General features: G+C 40.9%; 1 protein-coding gene across 1 annotated transcript in view; it reads left to right on the forward strand.

The window, feature by feature from the left end:
- LOC102212099 (B-cell lymphoma/leukemia 11A-like) overlaps nt 1-13496 on the forward strand; it is a 52214-nt gene extending 38718 nt beyond the window's left edge. Inside the window, exon 3 of the mRNA XM_013914049.1 lies at nt 9113-13496. Coding sequence (XP_013769503.1) covers nt 9113-11355 — 2243 coding nt within the window. The 3' untranslated portion in view covers nt 11356-13496. The remainder of the gene's footprint in view (nt 1-9112) is intronic.
- Nucleotides 13497-19254: the final 5758 nt, after the last annotated feature.

Here is a 19254-nt window from a genome sequence, read left to right on the forward strand (position 1 = left end):
CACACACACACACACACACACACACACACACACACACACACACACAGCATGTAATCAGGCTGGCTCAATAATTCATTGTTGTTTTTGGTAATTCAAATGCATTCTACCTTCTTTCTCTCACAAAAACACCAGATCATTATTGTCAGGTCTGGAGACTTCTTTTTGTTCGCAGCTATTTTAAGTTCAGATTGTGGGTCTTTGCCATTGGCAGGTGTTTTTATGTATTATTTTATTTGGATGTTCACTTTGATTGAGCATCTATAAATCCGGCAACTTCATTGCTGACTGATCTGCCTTCTTTTGAAGATAAAAATATGTATTTTTTATTTTGCAGAGTTTCTGTCTTTACTTTGGAAAACTTTATTCTGTTGCAAAGAAAGCTGATAGTCCACGGGATATATATTGATTTTATCAAGACATTCTCAGATTAACTGGGGTATAGTATGACGATTGGCATCATGTGTATGAACATACTCAAGCATGAATGCAGTTATGGCATTGAGTGCCATGGGTGGTACTAAAAGCATTTGCCTTAGTTTTACACAACAGTTTTGTGAACAGTCAGATAGGGTCAAAGCAATGCTGTGATGAACATTCCTTACCTGTGTGTTTGCACAGCTGTTTCTTTTTTGTAAGGAAAAGAATCTAGATGAGGTCAAAGGCCTCCTGGACCAGCAGATGCAAACGCCAATGAAAATGTATGGATGTAGAAATAAAGTCATTACATTTGTCAAAGAAGTCGAGTCCTTGAGTCCATCTTGAGGGAACAAACACTTCAGGGTGCGGTGTAACAGCAAGAAGGAGGAACACTGAACCTTTTTCTTGCAAGGTAGTTGGTGTTGTACGTTCCCCCCGGCCTACACAACTTTGCAATAGGATTGACATACTTGCCTTGTAAGTGCAGTGTTTGAGGAAGTTCCTTTGAGCTAGCTGGTGACTCATAGTTGCTAATGGTGGCTGATTTCCTTCCAAGCATAGTGCGTTTTTTTGAGCAGTTTCTGTCATGTTATTATTTGACTGCGGCGTTCCCCTCAGTGAGCGGACAGGACACCAGCTGCCACTGTTTGCATTCCAATTGTTTGCCGTCCAGTTAGTAAGAAGGCCCGAGCATAAAGGGGAAAATAATTGGAGGACAGGAGGATTGTACAGATCGCTTTTCTATGGACTGCACAGAAAGGAGCTGCAGGATTTAACTCGCTACAAGGGCAAGACAGCAAATGATGGCAAAATAACAATTAGAGGAATTTAGTGACACTATAATAGGATGACACTCAAGTATGCAGTGCAGCCAAACTCTTATTTTTGTTCTTACCATGGTTTTGGTAATTGCCTTGTTTTTGCCTCATCTTTCTGAATTAAACCCACTTGGTCTCAAGATGGTTTCGTTTAGAGGGCACTGATCTTCAGCTCGAACAAACATGCTGCTCCGAGATGACAAACTTGAAACGCGACTATAATTAGGGTAGCAAGATTTTCACACGACAACAATGATATGGCTAAGTGCTTGTGAGACGTATAGTAGGCTGGAAGAAGCAGCAAACCACAGCTGCTACACTTTAGTGCTGTATGATGGGGGAAAGATGAAGGGAGGTGAAGACGATGGATGGCTTATGATAGGGGAGTCAATAACTTCAATGTCCTGTTGAAGCCATTTAAAAATCATTTTCTTTGGTATGGTTTGCTCCCCGTGCCACAACCGACTTTTTATATAGTAAAGTAAGTAAGTCAGTGTATCAAGTATGAGACCGAAGTATCTGAGTCACTGAGGATGAGTAGAGAGAGTGAGGCCAAGGGTGAGCAGAACTCGTTATAATAAAATATGCTAGATGTTCCATAGATGTATGTATGCATCACTGCAATACAGATTTATTGCCTATATTTATGAGCCCTTTTTAAAGTTACAGTCTGACCAGCCCTGAAATTGACTGTTTGATGGGGAACATTTAACCCAAGCCATGATGTTTCTGCAAACTTTTATTGCCCCAACCAAACGAATCATTGAAAAATATTAAAGCCTTTAATTGTTAGGTTTATTAGTTATTCATATTTATCACTGAACTCAATCATAGGCATTAGCTGTTGCAGGTTTTTTTTTGCAGATTCTTCTAATAGCATTCTGTTAGATTCCTTGAAAATCTGATTGACCTGCACTGACTGGCTTACCTTTTACCAACATGTAACAGCTCAATTATTTCTATTTTTATTTGCTTTGGCACATTCCTCATTCTTTTTTGTTCTTTAAAAAAAAGAGGAAAAGACAATTAATCTGACAATAAATGAACATAACCCCAGCTTTGCAAGACATGCTTGGTGAAGCATAAGGAAAGAACTGAAGTTCTAGTGAAATGTTGAGGTATCCCTTTAAGGTAAAGCAGGGGTTCATCAGGGGTGAGCGGCGATGCCCAGATGTAAATACAAGCAGCAGATCCTGAAAGCCTGAGGCTCCGATGGAAATCCCAAATTGTATTAAGGGACATTGTCCCTCACTCTCAGTATGCGTACCTAATCCTGTTTTAGCGATGTTCCATTACCTCAATTACTATCATCTCGCCCAGAGGTGGACCCAGCCAAGGACACCACCAGAGAACTACCGATGGGTGGAGGAGAGAGAGAGCAAGGGAGGGGAGGGCTATAAAGAGGAGAGTCCTAGCTTGTACCCAAAAAAAGAGAAAAGAGAAAAGAAAGGAAATGAGGAGGATAGATTTATGGAGAAATCATCATAAATGATAGAGAATTAAAAGAATTCATGTAAAGATACAAGGATAGTAGGTCTGTCTTAGAAGGTAGCCAAGACCTGGCATCCAATTTTGTTTCCCAGCTGGTTGTGGAGGGATGTAATGGTGGCAGTCCAGCTAATTTACAGGCCAGAATTCTGGCTGAAGGACAGACCACTATGCTGGCTGACGTTCTGAGGTGGATTCAATAAAAATCATTTTATACTGTAAATGTGCTGCCATCTTAAAGATACACTGACGCTTTTAATTTAGTGCCACCAACATGTCTTGTTCTGGTTACACAGACATGCATGAAACATTTGGAGGTAACAGGTCATGTGTCACTGCAGCAACTTGTGGAAAACAGTTTCAAATGCTGTAAGCATCTATCGTTCAGTACGTTTTTATTTTTTGAATATTTAAAGAAAAGAAGATTTTTTTTGCCATTTTAACCTTCAAAATGTGACTACATGCATCGACATTATGTCTTCACTGTGGCCGACAACATTATAAGACTACCAAAAAAAATGCAGTCTATACTACTATGTGAATTCTATAAATTTAGGGTTTTCCTACTTGATATTTAGTTTTTTTTGTTTTTGTTGAAATCTTCAATTTGTTTCAAGGAGGAGAGAACATTTACCCCAATATAAAAAGACTAATATTCTGATGTCGGAGTTTTCATGAACGCAGCTCTGCACTGAAAACTGTTTCTCTGACTGAGGCCTAAATAAACTAAACAGGCATGTTCTGACTTGTGAGATCATTCAATCAAGTAGAAATGACTTCTGCATCTTTTTAAGTTACAGTTATAAATTCAAAGACTGCAGGTGTATTAGCTACAGTAACACACTCTGTGTTACTGTCACATGGGGGTTGCTGCTTGTCTGCAGAAGGCTCTTATTTCAAAAGCTGACGATATGCAAATGAAGAACAGCAGCTGAACAACAAACACTAAAATGAGAAAAGCAAAAATTCCTCATTTGAACTTTGTAATAAAGTTTATACAAAATACAAAGAAGATGATTGTTCTGTAAATGCTTTCTATCTGTGATTCCTGGAATACCATTTGCATGTGTTCACAGCGACAGGATAGAGATGATGCTCAGGGGCGTCACTACTCATGGTTGCACTGTCCACGTCACACGCGGGGAGTATCATTACGAGCATCTATCAGTTGGCAGTTGGTCAGGATTCCATCCTGGTCCTGTCAGGGACGAGGTGACCATTTTAAGTGGCTGTATCTGTATGACTGGGGAAAAAGAAAAAAAGTATTACAGCACAGTTGACATAAAAACTATAAAGCAAAAGAAAAAAATAGCTGATAACAGCAGAAGAAAAGCTGAAAATTAAAGTGAAGTAAAACAAATTAGCTCCAGAGAGAGACTATCAAAGTGCAGCACCCTGACCCTAACCCTGACCACCAAGCAATGCGTTCAATTTTTTTTTTTTGATGTGTCTGTTAGAATAATTATTTTTCACCTTCTGAATGCCAAGACTTGGGAGAACAATTTCAATAATCCTGAACCACATATGATGCTCTGGTGTATTTTGGTCTCAATCTATCCGTTTTGTCACTGTACGCTTTACTTCAGCCCCTTGCACAGCCATTGGCTCAGAGTGTTACACTTCGTTGTTGAGAGGGATGGGTAGAGCCAGGGGAACTTGCTGCACTCTGTCCTTCTCTCTCTCTCACACACAAAGGAGTTGTGAAACATGAGCCAAGCTGTCTTACTGCCTCCCTCTCCCATCTAGCACCACATAAGTGTCCAGGCAATGCCCTTGGCTTAATAAGGCTTAATGCCTGCGCTTGTCACTGTAGCATGGCTGGTATTGAGTGCTAGGACATTTCTGAAACTGTGTGTGTGTCCTCTGGAGTCTCACTAGCAGGCACACGGCTCTGACATTTACCCTCGGTAAAGAAGCGGATGTTATTATTTCCCCCATCTGCCCACCCGTCTCCTTCCATATACCTGGTGCACACGTGCAGCCAAACTTTAAAGTTGTGCGAGGTATTTGTCACCTCTATCTAAACTTAAACCACAGAGATTACTTCTATTGCATCTTCTTTCTTTCTCTTTCTCTGGCTCGATCTGTCTTCATTCCACCGTCTCCATTCCACTTTCTCACTTCATTTTTCTACCTTGGAGTGGTGGAGAGTTTGCCTAATGAAGTGGCTGATGGGAGTATATTACAGGGAGACAGAGTGGAGCGGTCGCCTACTCTAAAATCCATTAACCTTACAGTTTCAATCAGCATGCAGACAAGTCTGAGCTACGAGTCAAAAAGGCGCATATTAGCTTAAGAGTTACACTATTGTGCCTTTTACTTGTTTTACTTAATACTTTACACACATCTTTATACAGAGAGAGAAACATTTTTTTTCTTTTGTTTTCAGACAGTTTGTAATGTCAACATTTTATACAAGTCTTTTTTTTAATAATCAAATGACAGTACTTTCCCGGGGACACAGAATGAATCAAAAATTATGAATATGCAGATACTCATGATTTAATGACATAGTTGAAGATTTACACTAAGTGCACATTCACCGCATTCCTCAGAAAAAGATTTCTGTATAGTGTTGTAGGAGTATCAGTTTGAGCAGAACCACACATATAGAGAGAAACTTTTCTCAAAGAAGGTGATAAACCAGTGATTCCCAAGCATTTTGCCACAAGATGTCTTAAAACAAAGCTTATTGTGAGCGTCTGCACAAATGAAATGATCTGCACATGTGACCGCTTTAGCCAAAGAGGCATTTTTGTCAGAAGCAAAGGCATGAAGGTTATTCCTTATGAGAAACATATTTCCTATTTTGTCAGATTTGATTTGCATCTATTTGTAGGGTTCCCAGTCCCACTGGACTAAATCATATGCACATTTTGGAACTCATGAGAAGCTCCATTTAAGTTTTATATAACAAGCGTTTCTGTTTTTTACACAGCAAGTAAGACAAATATTAGACTTCCTTCCTACTAATAGTCGTATTTTGACTGCTGCAAAACATGCCTCAGATACTATTCTGCCTGAAAAGTCTGTAATAGAGTGACATTTTTCAGGGAGATACAGGGCAGCTTTTGTTCTTAAACTTGCTCACACTGTGCTAACTCAGTACACATTGTACCTTTTTTCTGTTCTGTTGGACTCATTCATTTTGTGTGTATGAAAATAGAGATGTCAGACCGGCACCTTGATGATTGTATTCAGAATTACTGCTTGAAACTGTAACTGCTTGAAGGGGACCTATTATTCTCCACATTCTTATGCTTAGATTCTTCGAGTAGCTTTGTACTGAGCCTCGGTACATCCTCTGTTCAACCACTGAATGAAACAAGCAGTTTTAGGCACCTTCCCCATCTCTTTAAGTCAGCTTTTGTCGGAAACCAAGTGTTTAGAGGATTCTATTACAGATTCTATTAAATTGAAATTAACAGTCACCACAAGGAGATTTATATTGTAAAGTAAAGACCCTACAATAATAGAGAAAAAACCCAGCGATCTAACAACAACAGTGGGAAGGAAAAACTCCTTTTTAACAGGAAGAACCCTGTAGCAGAACCAGGCTGAGGGAGGGGTAACCAACTGGGGACGATGACAGATGATGTCAGATGCCTTTAAACCTATTGGCTCTAAGCTAAAAGGACCTCAACTCTCACCCTAGTTCTGGGCTATTAGAGTATTATTTTAAATTGTTTTCCAAAGTTGTGGCAGGCAGGGGAAAAAAACAAAACAAAAAATAGATTCACCTTTAATTGAAATTACTGTCTAGTCAATAAGGGGAAGGCCAAATAATGTCCAGGTAGAAAAAGTGCAGTTTTATTGTCAGTGTCCAAGACCAGAGCAGATCAACCAAAGGGAAAAAACATGAATAAATAAATGAATCCTCCCTGGTCCTGATAATGCAAATGATATTCACAGGTTAGATCCTTTGCAGGTGCCTACAATTAGTGGTAATTTGTACCGATTTTAATGATCCATAATTTGGCTGCTTTTGCAAATGGTTGGTCATATGGGATAAGTGTGTGTGTGTGTACAGAAAGAGAAGCCGGGAGAGGAAAAGGGAAGGGAAATGAAGGCGAATCTTTCGACCAGATGCTGAAATGCACAGACAGACAGACCCCCGCGCACACGCACTTTAACTCAATCATGTCTTCCTTATGACGACAAGCTATTCTGTCGCAATTCATTGTCGTTTATGTGAATAAAAACATTTCTTTTGTCAATTTAAATCGCTGTCTGTAAGCTCTGTACTGTCAGTAAAATTAGATCTCATTTAAACACACACTCGTACACAGAGATTTTCTCTTTGCATGTATTTGTTGAAGTATTTTTTCCATCCCTAAAACCTCTTTGACTTTCTCTTTCTGGCTATTAGAGGTAAATTGCAGTGTGCCGACGTCTAAAAGCTTCCGCTAAACCATGACATCCTTTTAGTATCACTGTTAATTTGCCGTATTTGTTCTGCCAGTAATTAGCAGGTGATACGTCCCAATTTAGTGTGTATTTTTACAACCCACCTAACCTGTTTACATATTAATGGGGTGTTTTGTAATTTATTGTCCACGACACGATTCAACAAAATAGCTTTTAACCAAAAAATCATCTGAGATAATTAGCATCAATATTACGACCCCGAGAATGACACCCATTTGCTTTTGAAATAATATTGCCTGTTTCAGCTTATTATGTGTTACAACTTTTGGACTTTTTTTTTCATTGCAGTTGTTGTTATTCCATAAATAACTCTATTTCTACCCACACACTGAAGACAGCTCAAGCATTTTATGCATTAAATGAGATATTTTACGATTGTTGGTAGTGAAAGGGACAAAGCTATGGTGTTAGTCATTCAGTACAGTCACATATAGAGCTATTATGCTATAGCTAGTTTCTGTTTTAGTGTAAATTAAAATTCCAGACTGACCTCACACTAGCTGTCTACTGTCTACCTGAATATTTTCTCTTTTGCTTTGGGCTTTTGATCATACATAAACTCGTTAATGTATAAAATGTGCATATCTGCATGTTCACTTTGTTTAATGTACCCTTGCTGCACAGTGCTTAATAGTGGAAGGCACTCTGAATGGCAGTGATGGCGGGGTTTGTTTATCATCTAATCTTGTAAACGAGCTGATGGCCGTCCATCAGTGCCCTAATGAGATTACACATGCATTGCGGGTCCTGCCACAGGTCATCGTCACCAGGGCCATTCAAAGGCAATTATTGTTTTAGATGTTCCTCTTGTTGCTGTCTCAAAGTGACTCTACATGCTTCACTGACAGAAGATGCTTTGAAGCAGACTGAAGGGGTTATTTTTCCTCTCCAGTTGGAGCCTAAATGTTTTCGCACTCCTACTGTTATACCATCCTTGGGCGATTGAGCTGCTCTGTTGTGTTTGTGTGAATAAGGGTGTGCATGCACATTTGAGTGTGGGCAGTACATATGACTCTAAAATACAGTTTATGTCAATGAACTTGCATACATTTGAGATAAAAATAGAAAAGCATTCCTGACTACTCATGGCTTCAACCTCCAGGTTGCCAGAGCCTGCCATGAGTGACGGTTGAATTTTGCTTTAACCGTATGTGTGATAGGCAAATTTTCAGAAGGGAGAACATGTTACATTTTGAATGAAGTCACATATTTTGTCATTGCAGTACACCGCCTGGCAGGTAAAAGAAATCTATGAAACAGGATGGATCTACTCTTAATTGTAACCCCAGACAGGTTTCCAATGACCTAGTGAATCAGGTGGTTAATGTATTTAGGTTGTTGCTGGAGAAATAAGGAAGTAGTAAATTACAAGTTTGGAGGATTCTTCTGTGTTGTCTCTCCTGTGTGTTCGGGAGTGTGTGTGTTTGTCAGTGAGCCTCTGTTTTGGTAGATCAGTGGGAAGTGGTCGTCCGCTGGGATAGCCCCGTTTCTTTGTTCTCCTGCTGACAATGGAGGACTCACAGTCAGTCTAAAGGGAGAAATTATGTCCCAAAGCAGTCTGGGAGAAAAAGAGAGAGACACACACACTTCTCACATGCTACTCATGTGGGGCATGACCTCAATAAAAGCTACTGTTGTATTTGCAAAGCCCTCAACACCATGTGCCGACCACTTTTAAAAGCTGTAACAGTTAGGCCTTAGGTTTAAAGACTGGTTCAGCTGAGAACAAAGTTGCTCTTCATGTGTTTCGTTCCGTATATAGCACTGTTCATGTACAGCTGTTTCAATGAAAATGAGTCAAATGACACTAAATGAGCAGCATTTGAAATGCATTAAATGTTTAAAAGAATTCAGCTTCTGTACAATAACATTAACTGTTTCAGATGTAACAAAGTCTGCATCATGTTGAAGGTCACTGATCATTTCTTCTAACCCCCATTCTTTTTTCTTTGTCACAACAGGTAAGGAGGAGCCTACCACTTATACCTGCACTACATGTAAGCAGTCTTATGGCAGCGCCTGGTTCTTGCTGCAGCATGCTCAGAACACCCACGGCTTCCGTATCTACCTGGAAAGTGAACATGGCAGTCCTCTGACCCCACGCATGGGTGGCCCTTCCTCCCTTGGCGGAGGCGCAGACTGCCCTTCTCAGCCTCCACTTCATGGCCTTCATCTGCCTCCTGATGCAAGCCCCTTCAACCTCCTGCGCATCCCTGGCTCGGGCTCAGGTGGAAGGGACAGTGTTGGAGCAGGAGGTGGCATTGGCACTGGCGCTGTTGGTGGTGGCCATCATCAGCGTTTCCCCCCAACACCACCCCTCTTCAGCCCCCCTCCAAGGAACCACCTGGACCCCCACCACCTGAGCCCAGAGGAGCTGGCGCTGGCAGCCCACCACCCGAGTGCCTTTGACAGGGTGCTGCGCCTCAATCCTCCTCTGCCTCTAGATCCCCCTCCAACAATGGACTTCTCAAGGCGGCTTCGGGAACTGGCGGGCAACACCTCAGGGTCCACTCCCCCGCTGTCCCCAAGCCGGCCAAGCCCCATGCAACGCTTACTCCAGCCATTCCAGACAGGAGGAGGAAGTGGAGGCACAGGAGGTGCAGGGGGCAGCAAACCTCCATATCTTGCTACTCCACCGCCTCTTCCAGGTTCCATGCAGTCACCTGTGGGCTCTCAGACCACGCCCACTACCCCTCTCCCCTCAGCAGGGGCTACACCCTCCTCTACCACCCAGTTGAAATCAAAGTGTTGTGAATTTTGTGGCAAGGCCTTCAAGTTTCAGAGTAATCTCATCGTGCACCGGCGTAGCCACACAGGAGAGAAGCCGTACAAATGCCACTTATGTGATCATGCGTGCACACAGGCTAGCAAACTGAAACGCCACATGAAGACACACATGCATAAATCGTCCTCACCAAATACAGGCAAGTCAGAAGACGGGCTTTCTACAGCCTCATCCCCGGAGCCTGGAACTAGTGAGCATGTGGGCAGCGCAAGCAATGCCCTCAAGTCAGTGGTGGCCAAGCTGAAAAGTGAGAATGACCGTATGCTACGTGAAAATGGAGAGGAGGAGGAGGAGGAAGAGGAGGAGGAGGAAGAAGAGGAGGAGGAGGAAGAAGAAGAGGAGGAGGAAGAGGAGGGGGAGGAGGAGGAAGAGCAGAATGGAGAGAGGGTAGCAAGACGAAACAATAACAGCTATCACTTTGGCTTGAACCTTGAAACGGCACGTCAGCATGAAAACAACGGCAGCATCGGAAGTCGACTGGGAGGAGTGGCCGATGAGGGCTCGATCCCTCGTTCGCTGCCTGAGGTGATGCAGGGAATGGGTCTTGCTGCGAGCATGCAGCACTTCAGTGAAGCCCTAAATGCACACAAACGAAATGCCATGGCCCAAGAGAACCACCTGCACCACCACCTCAACCGAGACCATCACCACAATCGTGAGATATGCGATGGAGACTCAGTGCTGGAAACCGATCGTGGGGAGGAGGGCTCAGTCTCAACGGTCAACGGTCGAGGAGCATCACCTAATGAATCCGCCTCCGTCGGCCTCTCCAAGAAACTGCTTCTAGGTAGTCCCAGTCCACTCAGTCCTTTCTCTAAACGTATCAAGCTGGAAAAGGAGTTTGACCTGCCCACTTCTACAATCCCTAACACTGAGAATGTCTACTCTCAGTGGCTGGCTGGCTATGCTGCCTCCCGACAACTCAAGGACCCTTTTCTGAACTTTGGGGATTCCAGACAATCGCCCTTTGCATCCTCATCGGAGCATTCTTCAGAGAACGGCAGCCTGCGTTTCTCAACCCCTCCGGGGGAATTGGATGGTGGGATGTCAGGCCGTAGTGGTACAGGCAGTGGGGGCAGCACACCACACCTCGGTGGTCCTGGGCGCCCCAGCTCCAAGGACGGCCGCAGGAGTGATACTTGTGAGTTTTGTGGCAAAGTGTTCAAGAACTGCAGTAACCTGACAGTGCACAGGCGCAGCCACACAGGGGAAAGACCGTACAAGTGTGAGCTGTGCAATTATGCATGTGCCCAGAGCTCCAAACTTACTCGCCACATGAAGACCCATGGTCAGGTGGGCAAAGACGTGTACAAGTGTGAAATTTGTCAGATGCCCTTCAGTGTCTACAGCACCTTGGAGAAACACATGAAAAAATGGCACAGTGACCGTCCTTTGAGTACCGAAATTAAGTCAGAGTAGAAGGCCGAACAATGGGACCTTTTCCCCGCAGTTATGTCCACCATCAGTCCCCGGTTTATTCCCTGCCCCTTGTAGATTTGCCCCAATCCCAACACACCACTTTTGCCAATCTGGCAGAAGTTTAAGACCATGTGCTTTGCACCAGCACACCCTGTTTCCATTACTCATTGAATGCATGATCTGTATCGGGGCAATACTCTTGCATTGACGCAAAACTTCGAGCCTTTCTCTTGTGCAATAATTTACATGTTGTGTACTATTTTCTTTTATGAGTTTTCCTTTTCCATTTTTAAGAATTAGTCAGCATGCATAGTATGTTTTTGCTAATCAAAGAAAAAAAAAAAAGAAAAGAACTTGTCCCTGGTTGGTTAGTTGTTGAGTAAATGTGTTGCTGTTTTTCTCTTGTTCAGTTTTTTTCTTTTTATTCTTCAAAAAGAGAAAAGACAAGAAAGATACATCCATGCTGCATACATTCTGTAACACATATCATGTACAGTTCTGTTTTGTAACATGGAAAGTGAACATTCTTTGACTTGATCCATTTCTTACAACCCTGGAAATGCACTTATCCTGATCTTTCTAAAAGATACCATGTTCAGACAGGGTTTAAAAAAACCCAACATGCATTGGCTTGAGGACTAAACTGTAAGTGGGCCTTGAAATTTCTTTAAAAAAGACAAGGGTGTGCTAGAATTCAATTTGTACTATCATTCGGTAGAATAAGAAAGAGTGCCTTTGATATCTTTAGACTGCATCGGCCATAACCTTATCTGGCATAAGTTTGGGGTCACATAAGCCACCCAGCGAAGGTCCTTGCATCAAGCACCTGACTGCTCAAATGGACTGTGATGATTCATGATGAAAGATCAGCGAGTTCTCTTTAATCATCATTTAGCTACCTATTACATGTTCAATAGGCTATCTTTAATATGTGGATTTCATGGCAAGCATGGTACAAGCAGTATTGTGTATATCTGAATTATTTGTAGTTTTGTTTTTTGGTGAGGAGGTACTTTTAAAACAAAGGTAACCTGTAGTGTACAATCCTGAATTTGAGGGATACAACGCATGGCTGAGAAGTGTCATGTATCTGCGTTAGCACAAACCTACAACGCTGCTTCAATACGTCAGTGTGTGGAACAATGCATAAAGTAATATATGAGCTCCAAATGAGGCTAACTTTATTTGAGAGCATTGAAATAACTACAAGCTAGACAGACAGAAAGCTACACAGAACTGGAAGCTACATATTACGGGGATTAGAGGCAATGTCTTTCACTTTACATTTCCAGTATCAAAACAGGGTCATAAGTATTATTGCAGAGAAAAAAATAGAGAATTGCAAAAAAATCTATCTGTACTCTAGGGCTCTTTCAAAAAAATCAGAATGAGATCATTTTAATCAGTGTGTATAGGCTAATGCAGAGCATTTTTGTTTGTTTGCTGTTGCTTTTTAACCCAAAGGCAGATTTTCTTTTGTTGTTGTTGTTTCATTCAAGCCGTTCACAGTTTTCACTTGTCACTCCACCTGGGGTACGTACTGACGTCTCTCGTGCATTGTGCCACACCAATGCAGGTTGAGTCTAAAAGCTAGATTGTCATTTATAGGACATAAAGTGCACTGTTTCCTTTTTTTCCTGTTTACAAGTTTACGTCAAAGGGGACGAAAACCTCACTGAAATGCTGTCAGACAATGAGGGTCCCATTGTTCTGAACAGTAAAAGATAAGACACATAATATGTTGTAACTCCACCCTCATGACCTCTGTACCCTTGCCATTTCACCTTTGACCATTTGTCAAATTGTTACCCCTGGAATCCCCAACATTTAGCCTGGGCTGATATTTCATTGTTGTCAGCAAGATCTGTAAATTCAAAGGTTCACAGCGAGAAACCGATGCTCCTACACGGCCGTCAAATGGACACAGTTTTCATTCCTGCTGGCCACTGTAACATCCACTTTTTTTCTTTCTTCTTTATTTTAAAGGAGTTGTTGTTGTCGTCTGTACCTGAATAATCTATAGACCTTACTGGCTTGTCAACTGACACTCCAAGTTGTGTTGCCCACACTGCAAGAATCTGTTTTTTGTATAAATCTTCCTTTAATTATAGATATGAAAATAAACTTTTGTTTTCAAATAACACTTCACGCTCTCTTAGGGGAAGATGTATTTAAGTTTAATTGTCGTTTCTCTTTTCCTCAGCGTCTTGGTGGTGTTCAAGACTCCGATCACAGTATATATGAAATGATACAAAAAAAAGATGAAAAACAAACAAACAAAAAACAAAACAAAAAAAAAACAAACTCTGTGATTTTTTTTTTCCGTATTTTGTTTTGCCTTGGCTCTTCACAGCTCTTCAGGTTGAAATACATTGGGGAAAGGATTAAAATTATATATGAATATATAATAAAGAACTTAAAATATAGGAAAATGCACACTCATGTCGATTCCTATGCTTAAACACATTTATGGTCTACTTTTTCTGTATTTCTAGAATTGTATTTGAATTCAATGTTCACTTAGAGTAGGCACTATAGTATTTATATTGAGGCTCGTATTTTTAACTGTTGCTTGTTCTCTCTAAAGGTATTTACCATACCTTCTTTTGGTAGTGGAAAAAAAATCCCAAGCTGCCACGGTATATTTTTTTAATTTGGCAGGATAATATAGTGCGAATTATTTGTATGTTTAAAGAAATAAAAGAAAAAAAACATAAAAAGCAGCTAAAATATGTGGCATTGGGAGGCGTCGTGGGGCCATCAGATGGCCGCTGCTGTTTCCTGTCCACAGAGGTGGTTGTACATATGTTTGCTTTTTGGTTCAGACCTCCTTCCCTTGTCCCCCCCCCCCCGCTGCCATTCTTGTATGCAGTAATGCAAGCTGACGTCGGCCTGTTCTGTTGTGTGCTTCTGTCTCTCTCACCCCTCCCACCTGACAACATTCCAACATCAAGAAGCTAGGGGGGAAAAAAACAAAAGAAAAAAAAACTTCATATGCAGTACATGGATTACGAAAAAGCGTCAAAATAAATACGTTGAAAAACAAATTTAATGTTTTGCAGTTTTTTTCATTGCCAAATACTAAATGGTGCTTTATATTTAGATTGGGTATACTTTCATATGCAAAGCATATTTAAAAATGACCCGGGGGACGTGGAGAAGCCTGCTTGAGTTGAGACTTTTTTGTAAATGGCAATGCGGAATATTTTGTTATCAGCCTTTTCTATTCCTGTTCTGAGAGCTGTTTGTTGTAACTTGAACTTGAACTTTATCTTTTACTATGGGAGTTACTATTTATTATTACCTATATGCTCTGTTTAAAACAGAGACATGGAATGGATTCTTTTTGTTTTTTTTGGTTTCTTACTTTTTTTGGTTATGTTATAATTTTAATTTTTTAAATTTAAATTTGTTTTTTTTGTAATGGTGGCCGATGGTCATTGGAGCTCTTTAATTTCTGTTGTACTTGTTTGGGGTCTCTGTTCAGTTGTATTGGGAAAACCACTGTCTGTGTTTTCTGGCAGATGTCTGCATAATCCTGTTCACACACCCATTTTGTCCCTTTATCAAAAAACAATTAATAAAAAAATGAAAGTATAATGGCACTTGTTGCTTATCTCCACTGTGTGTGTGTGTGTGTGTGTGTGTCAAGTTATCTCAAGTATGCATGCATGTATGTGTATGTAATTACCCCCACCCCACCCTACAGCTATGTTTTAGTTGCAAACTCGTCATCAAGCAATTACTGTTGTATCTTTTTGAATCTCCTATTTAAAAAATGGTCAAAACTCTTCCATTAAAAGCCATTTGTAACAAGTCCATACGCTCAGTTCCCCCAACAGAGTGAGCGAGTGTCTGATCTGATTTTCTTAACATACAAGGCTTACACCATCGATGCCAAACTCATTTACATCGTGGGCCACATATAACCCACTTTGATCTGGGCCAGTGGGCCAGACCAGTGAAAATCCTCTTTCTGTCAGTAACAAGTTTAACAACACATTGAATATAAGAAAAATAAGTAGATTTCAACTGTTTGTCTGCATAATGAAGAAATGGTCATGGAAGAAATCTGTCAGCATATGGACTCTTTGGGACTACATTTTAAGTAGGTTTATATATATATATACATATATATAAGTGAAGGAACATGAACCTTTCTGTAATTTTTTTCTGTCAGTTTTAATTGTTCATTTCTTGCTTAGTTACTTTGGTGTAGCTATCAGTGTGCTGTCTCTATCAGTAGGAGAAGCTCAAAAACTTATGAAGCTACAGTTAAAAGTCCAATATCTTTGCTCATCTTCACATCTTCCAAAGACATCCAGTGGGTTGAATTAGAGTGATTTGGCAGGTCAGTTCTAGCCCCTGATGGACTGATGTTTGACATACTTGCTTCACACTGTTCCTTGAACCTAATGAACTCAGCTCTCCACCCCAGAAGTCACCCTAGCCTTTGCTCAAGTACTTTATGGCCACTATATTACTTGCTCTGTGTATGTGTGTGCGTGTGTGTGTGTTTGTGTGTGTGTGTGTGGGGGGGGGTGTATGTGCCATCCTATCTGCTGGTCAACACAGTCCAGCTGTTTAGCTGTTTTAGTGCACGTGGGTACTATTTCCACTTAGTTTGCACACTATCTTAAAGCACATGTGTGCGCTATGCTGTCACTCCTCAGACTACAGTGAGTGTCTGTTGCTGATAATAGATGTCCCTTATGGGACCTCAGTCTCACATACACACACATGTGTATATACATACAGCGTATGAATGCATATACTTTCACAGAATGTACTTAAGTAAATATCATTATCTACCATTACCCCTCTGTTTGTTCAGTAGTCACAAAGGCTCATAAAACTGTCAGGATCAATCAGCACTGTGTCCTTCACACACCACACCCCTCTATCCAGCTCTCACACACACTTGAGCATCCTTATAAAACACCCGCATACCTGCTATTACATGTAAGATTTAGTCATTGTGAATTTCATTTAGTATGGGAATCATTCAAATCAGGAAACGTAATAAAGGATTTCCCCGATCACCTAAAGCAGCATAAGAAAAAATCAACACATCTTTAAACAGTCCAGAAATGTGTACACTCTCTGTTGTTTGGTATTTTTTTCAAAGCTATTAATATTATAATATTGATCAACACTGCACACACTCTTTAGCATATGCATGCAGTGGATACCGATCACAAAATCAACATTTTCTTCATGTGAGCCATCTAGAGTTAGGATTAGTATCTGGTTAATGTTGAGTCCTTTATATAGAATGTTTTTTACCTGTCTGGAGTTAAAAAGCTTTTAAACACTCCTGTTTAAAGACTAGTGCTATGATGTGTGAAACTTTAATTAACTCTAATGTGCTTGACACAAAACATAACTCTTGCTGTAGACAGGTCACTGGTAAACTAGTGAATGCTAAGACATTAAATGAAACCTGTGTCATGGTCTTTTAATCTGTTATTTAATCTATGCGGCATCCTGAATTTTATTACATTTGGGTTTGTATTGAGTTTCAATTCTGTACCTTTTGTGTTCATCTTTGTCCAGAGCTTATTGTTTCTTTCCCAGCTGCCATAGGGCAAGGGGAAGGGTATGACCAGGACAGGTCACCAGTTTGTTGCAGGACCAACACAGAAAGACAGACAACCATTTGCACTCACATTCACACTTATTGTCTGTTAGGAATCATCAGTTGACTGCATTGTTTTTTGACTGTGGGTACCCAGAAAGAAGCTATGCAGGTTTAGGGAGAATATGCACAAAGAGGTCCAGGTCAGATGGTGCATTGAAACCCACCAGCTTGTGAGGCAACAGTGCTAACCAATGCACTGCCGTCCTGCCACATTTTCCACCTTTGTCTGTATTTAGATGCCATTTTCTCCCTCAGTCTTTGACAGTTTGTCGTATCTTCCTCATGTTTCTGTTCTCCTTAGTTTTATTCTCCCATTTGCTACTGTTAGCTTGGATTTCATGCATAGATTTTATCACTGTTTTGGACTCTCCCATTACTCCACACAGTGATGTTATCAGTAAGTTATTTATTAAAGTTTCTTGTTATTTTCCATTCCCTAACCAGTCCAGATTTTATCTGCAGCACATCAACTAGTGATGTTGTTAATTATTTGTCTTTATTATTTACTGTAGCTTTAGCGAGCAATGTGGCCATGCTGCATTATGATAAAAATAAGACTTATGGTCAAAAACAAATTTATGATTTGTTCAGATCCTATCCAAACCTGGCATGCTGTTACTGACCTAAACAGTAGAAGTGATTCAAAACCCCACAAGAAGTGGGAAATATTGCTGAATCAGAACCAAAATTATCTTTAAAAGACAGAGTTATGTTAGGTTGAAATACATTTGCACAAAACATCGCAATTCAGAGATGATCTCTGATCTTTAACTTTTGTCAGTGGAAGGATCCAGGAGTTTCTCTGTGAATCTCACATTCCTGTGGCAGCGTACTCGGTGCTTTAGGGGTTTTTCGCTGTAAAATAAGTTTTCTTCCCACGCAGTGAACAGCGGACGCTAATGTTTTTGTCACTTTTTACGGAATCAAACTCAAAGTAAGGTCAGTACTTCCACGCTTTAAACGCTGCACGCTCATGCTCTCTCCCGCACTCGATATATCGATATATTATCCATTTTTGATCTGCACACAGCTGTTGCCACGAACGTCGCACTCACTTACGTCATTGTCATGAGACACTCTTGCAAACAAAATCACGGTTTAGTAACGCAGTAACGCAGCGTGCTTATGGGAAAGTAACAGTAATCCAATTACTTTTTTTGCAATAGTAATTCCTTATTTTACTCGTTACTCGGAAGTAATCGGATCTCTGGTTGGGACTGGGAGCAGGTTTCTAACATCTTGCAGTCACTGCTGCTGGGGGAGTAACAACTTCTCCTGCTTTTCAGGTGCCCTTGACCAAGGCAGTGAACCTCAGCTGGTGCAGAGAAGAGCATTTAAAGATGTCACTTGTACTGGGCAGCCCTCAGGTGCAAAAGCCTCAGATTTCCCTACAACAACAAAGGCTGCAAAGGGATGCAAGGAAAACAAACTAAAAAGCAAAGTTTGTGCAACTAAGTTTGCTAAGTTACTTTCATGTCCTGACTTTTAGAAGATTCACTTCTAAAATGTTCCAATTACTACCATGGACACAGATATATAAAACCAAACACTGAAGCACGCAGACTGCTTATACAAACAATGATGGTTCGCTCTCAGGAGCTCAGCAATTTCCAACATGGTACCACGATAGGACGCCTCCTGTGCAACAAGTTCAATCATGAAATTTCCTCACTATTAAATATTCCATAGTCAGCTGTTAGTGGTATTATAACAAAGTGGAAGTAGTTGGGAATGACAGCAAATCAGGCACAAAGTAGTAGGGCATTTAAAATCACAGCGGATGCTGAGGCACAGTCTGCACAGAGGTCTCCATCTGTCTGCAGAGTCAATCGCTACAGACCTCCAAACTTCATAAGGCCTTCGGATTAGCTCAAGAACAGTGTGTAGCGTATTTATTATTTTCTTCTTTTTTGGGTTGTATGGAAGCCCCAAACGCAATTTCATTGTTCTTGACAATGACAATAAATAAAAAAAAAATAAAAAAAAATACTAAAAACTAATACTAATACTAGCGAGCTTCATGGAATGGGTTCACATGGCAGAGCAGCTGTATCAAAGCTCTACATCACCAAGCACTATACAAAGGATGGGATGCAGTGGTATAACGTGTGTGAACTCTACATCAGTGCACAAGGCCAGATCCATAAAGACATGCATGAGTGAGTTTGGAACTCTATGCTGAATGGTCAACATAGAGTTCTGACCAGAACCCGACAGAACACCTTTGGGATGAATTAGAGATAAGAATGTGAGGCAGG

The sequence above is a fragment of the Pundamilia nyererei genome, unplaced genomic scaffold (assembly GCF_000239375.1).
Source record: "Pundamilia nyererei isolate P.nyererei 1_Seehausen unplaced genomic scaffold, PunNye1.0 scaffold00168, whole genome shotgun sequence".
In the NCBI taxonomy this organism is placed as follows: domain Eukaryota; kingdom Metazoa; phylum Chordata; class Actinopteri; order Cichliformes; family Cichlidae; genus Pundamilia; species Pundamilia nyererei.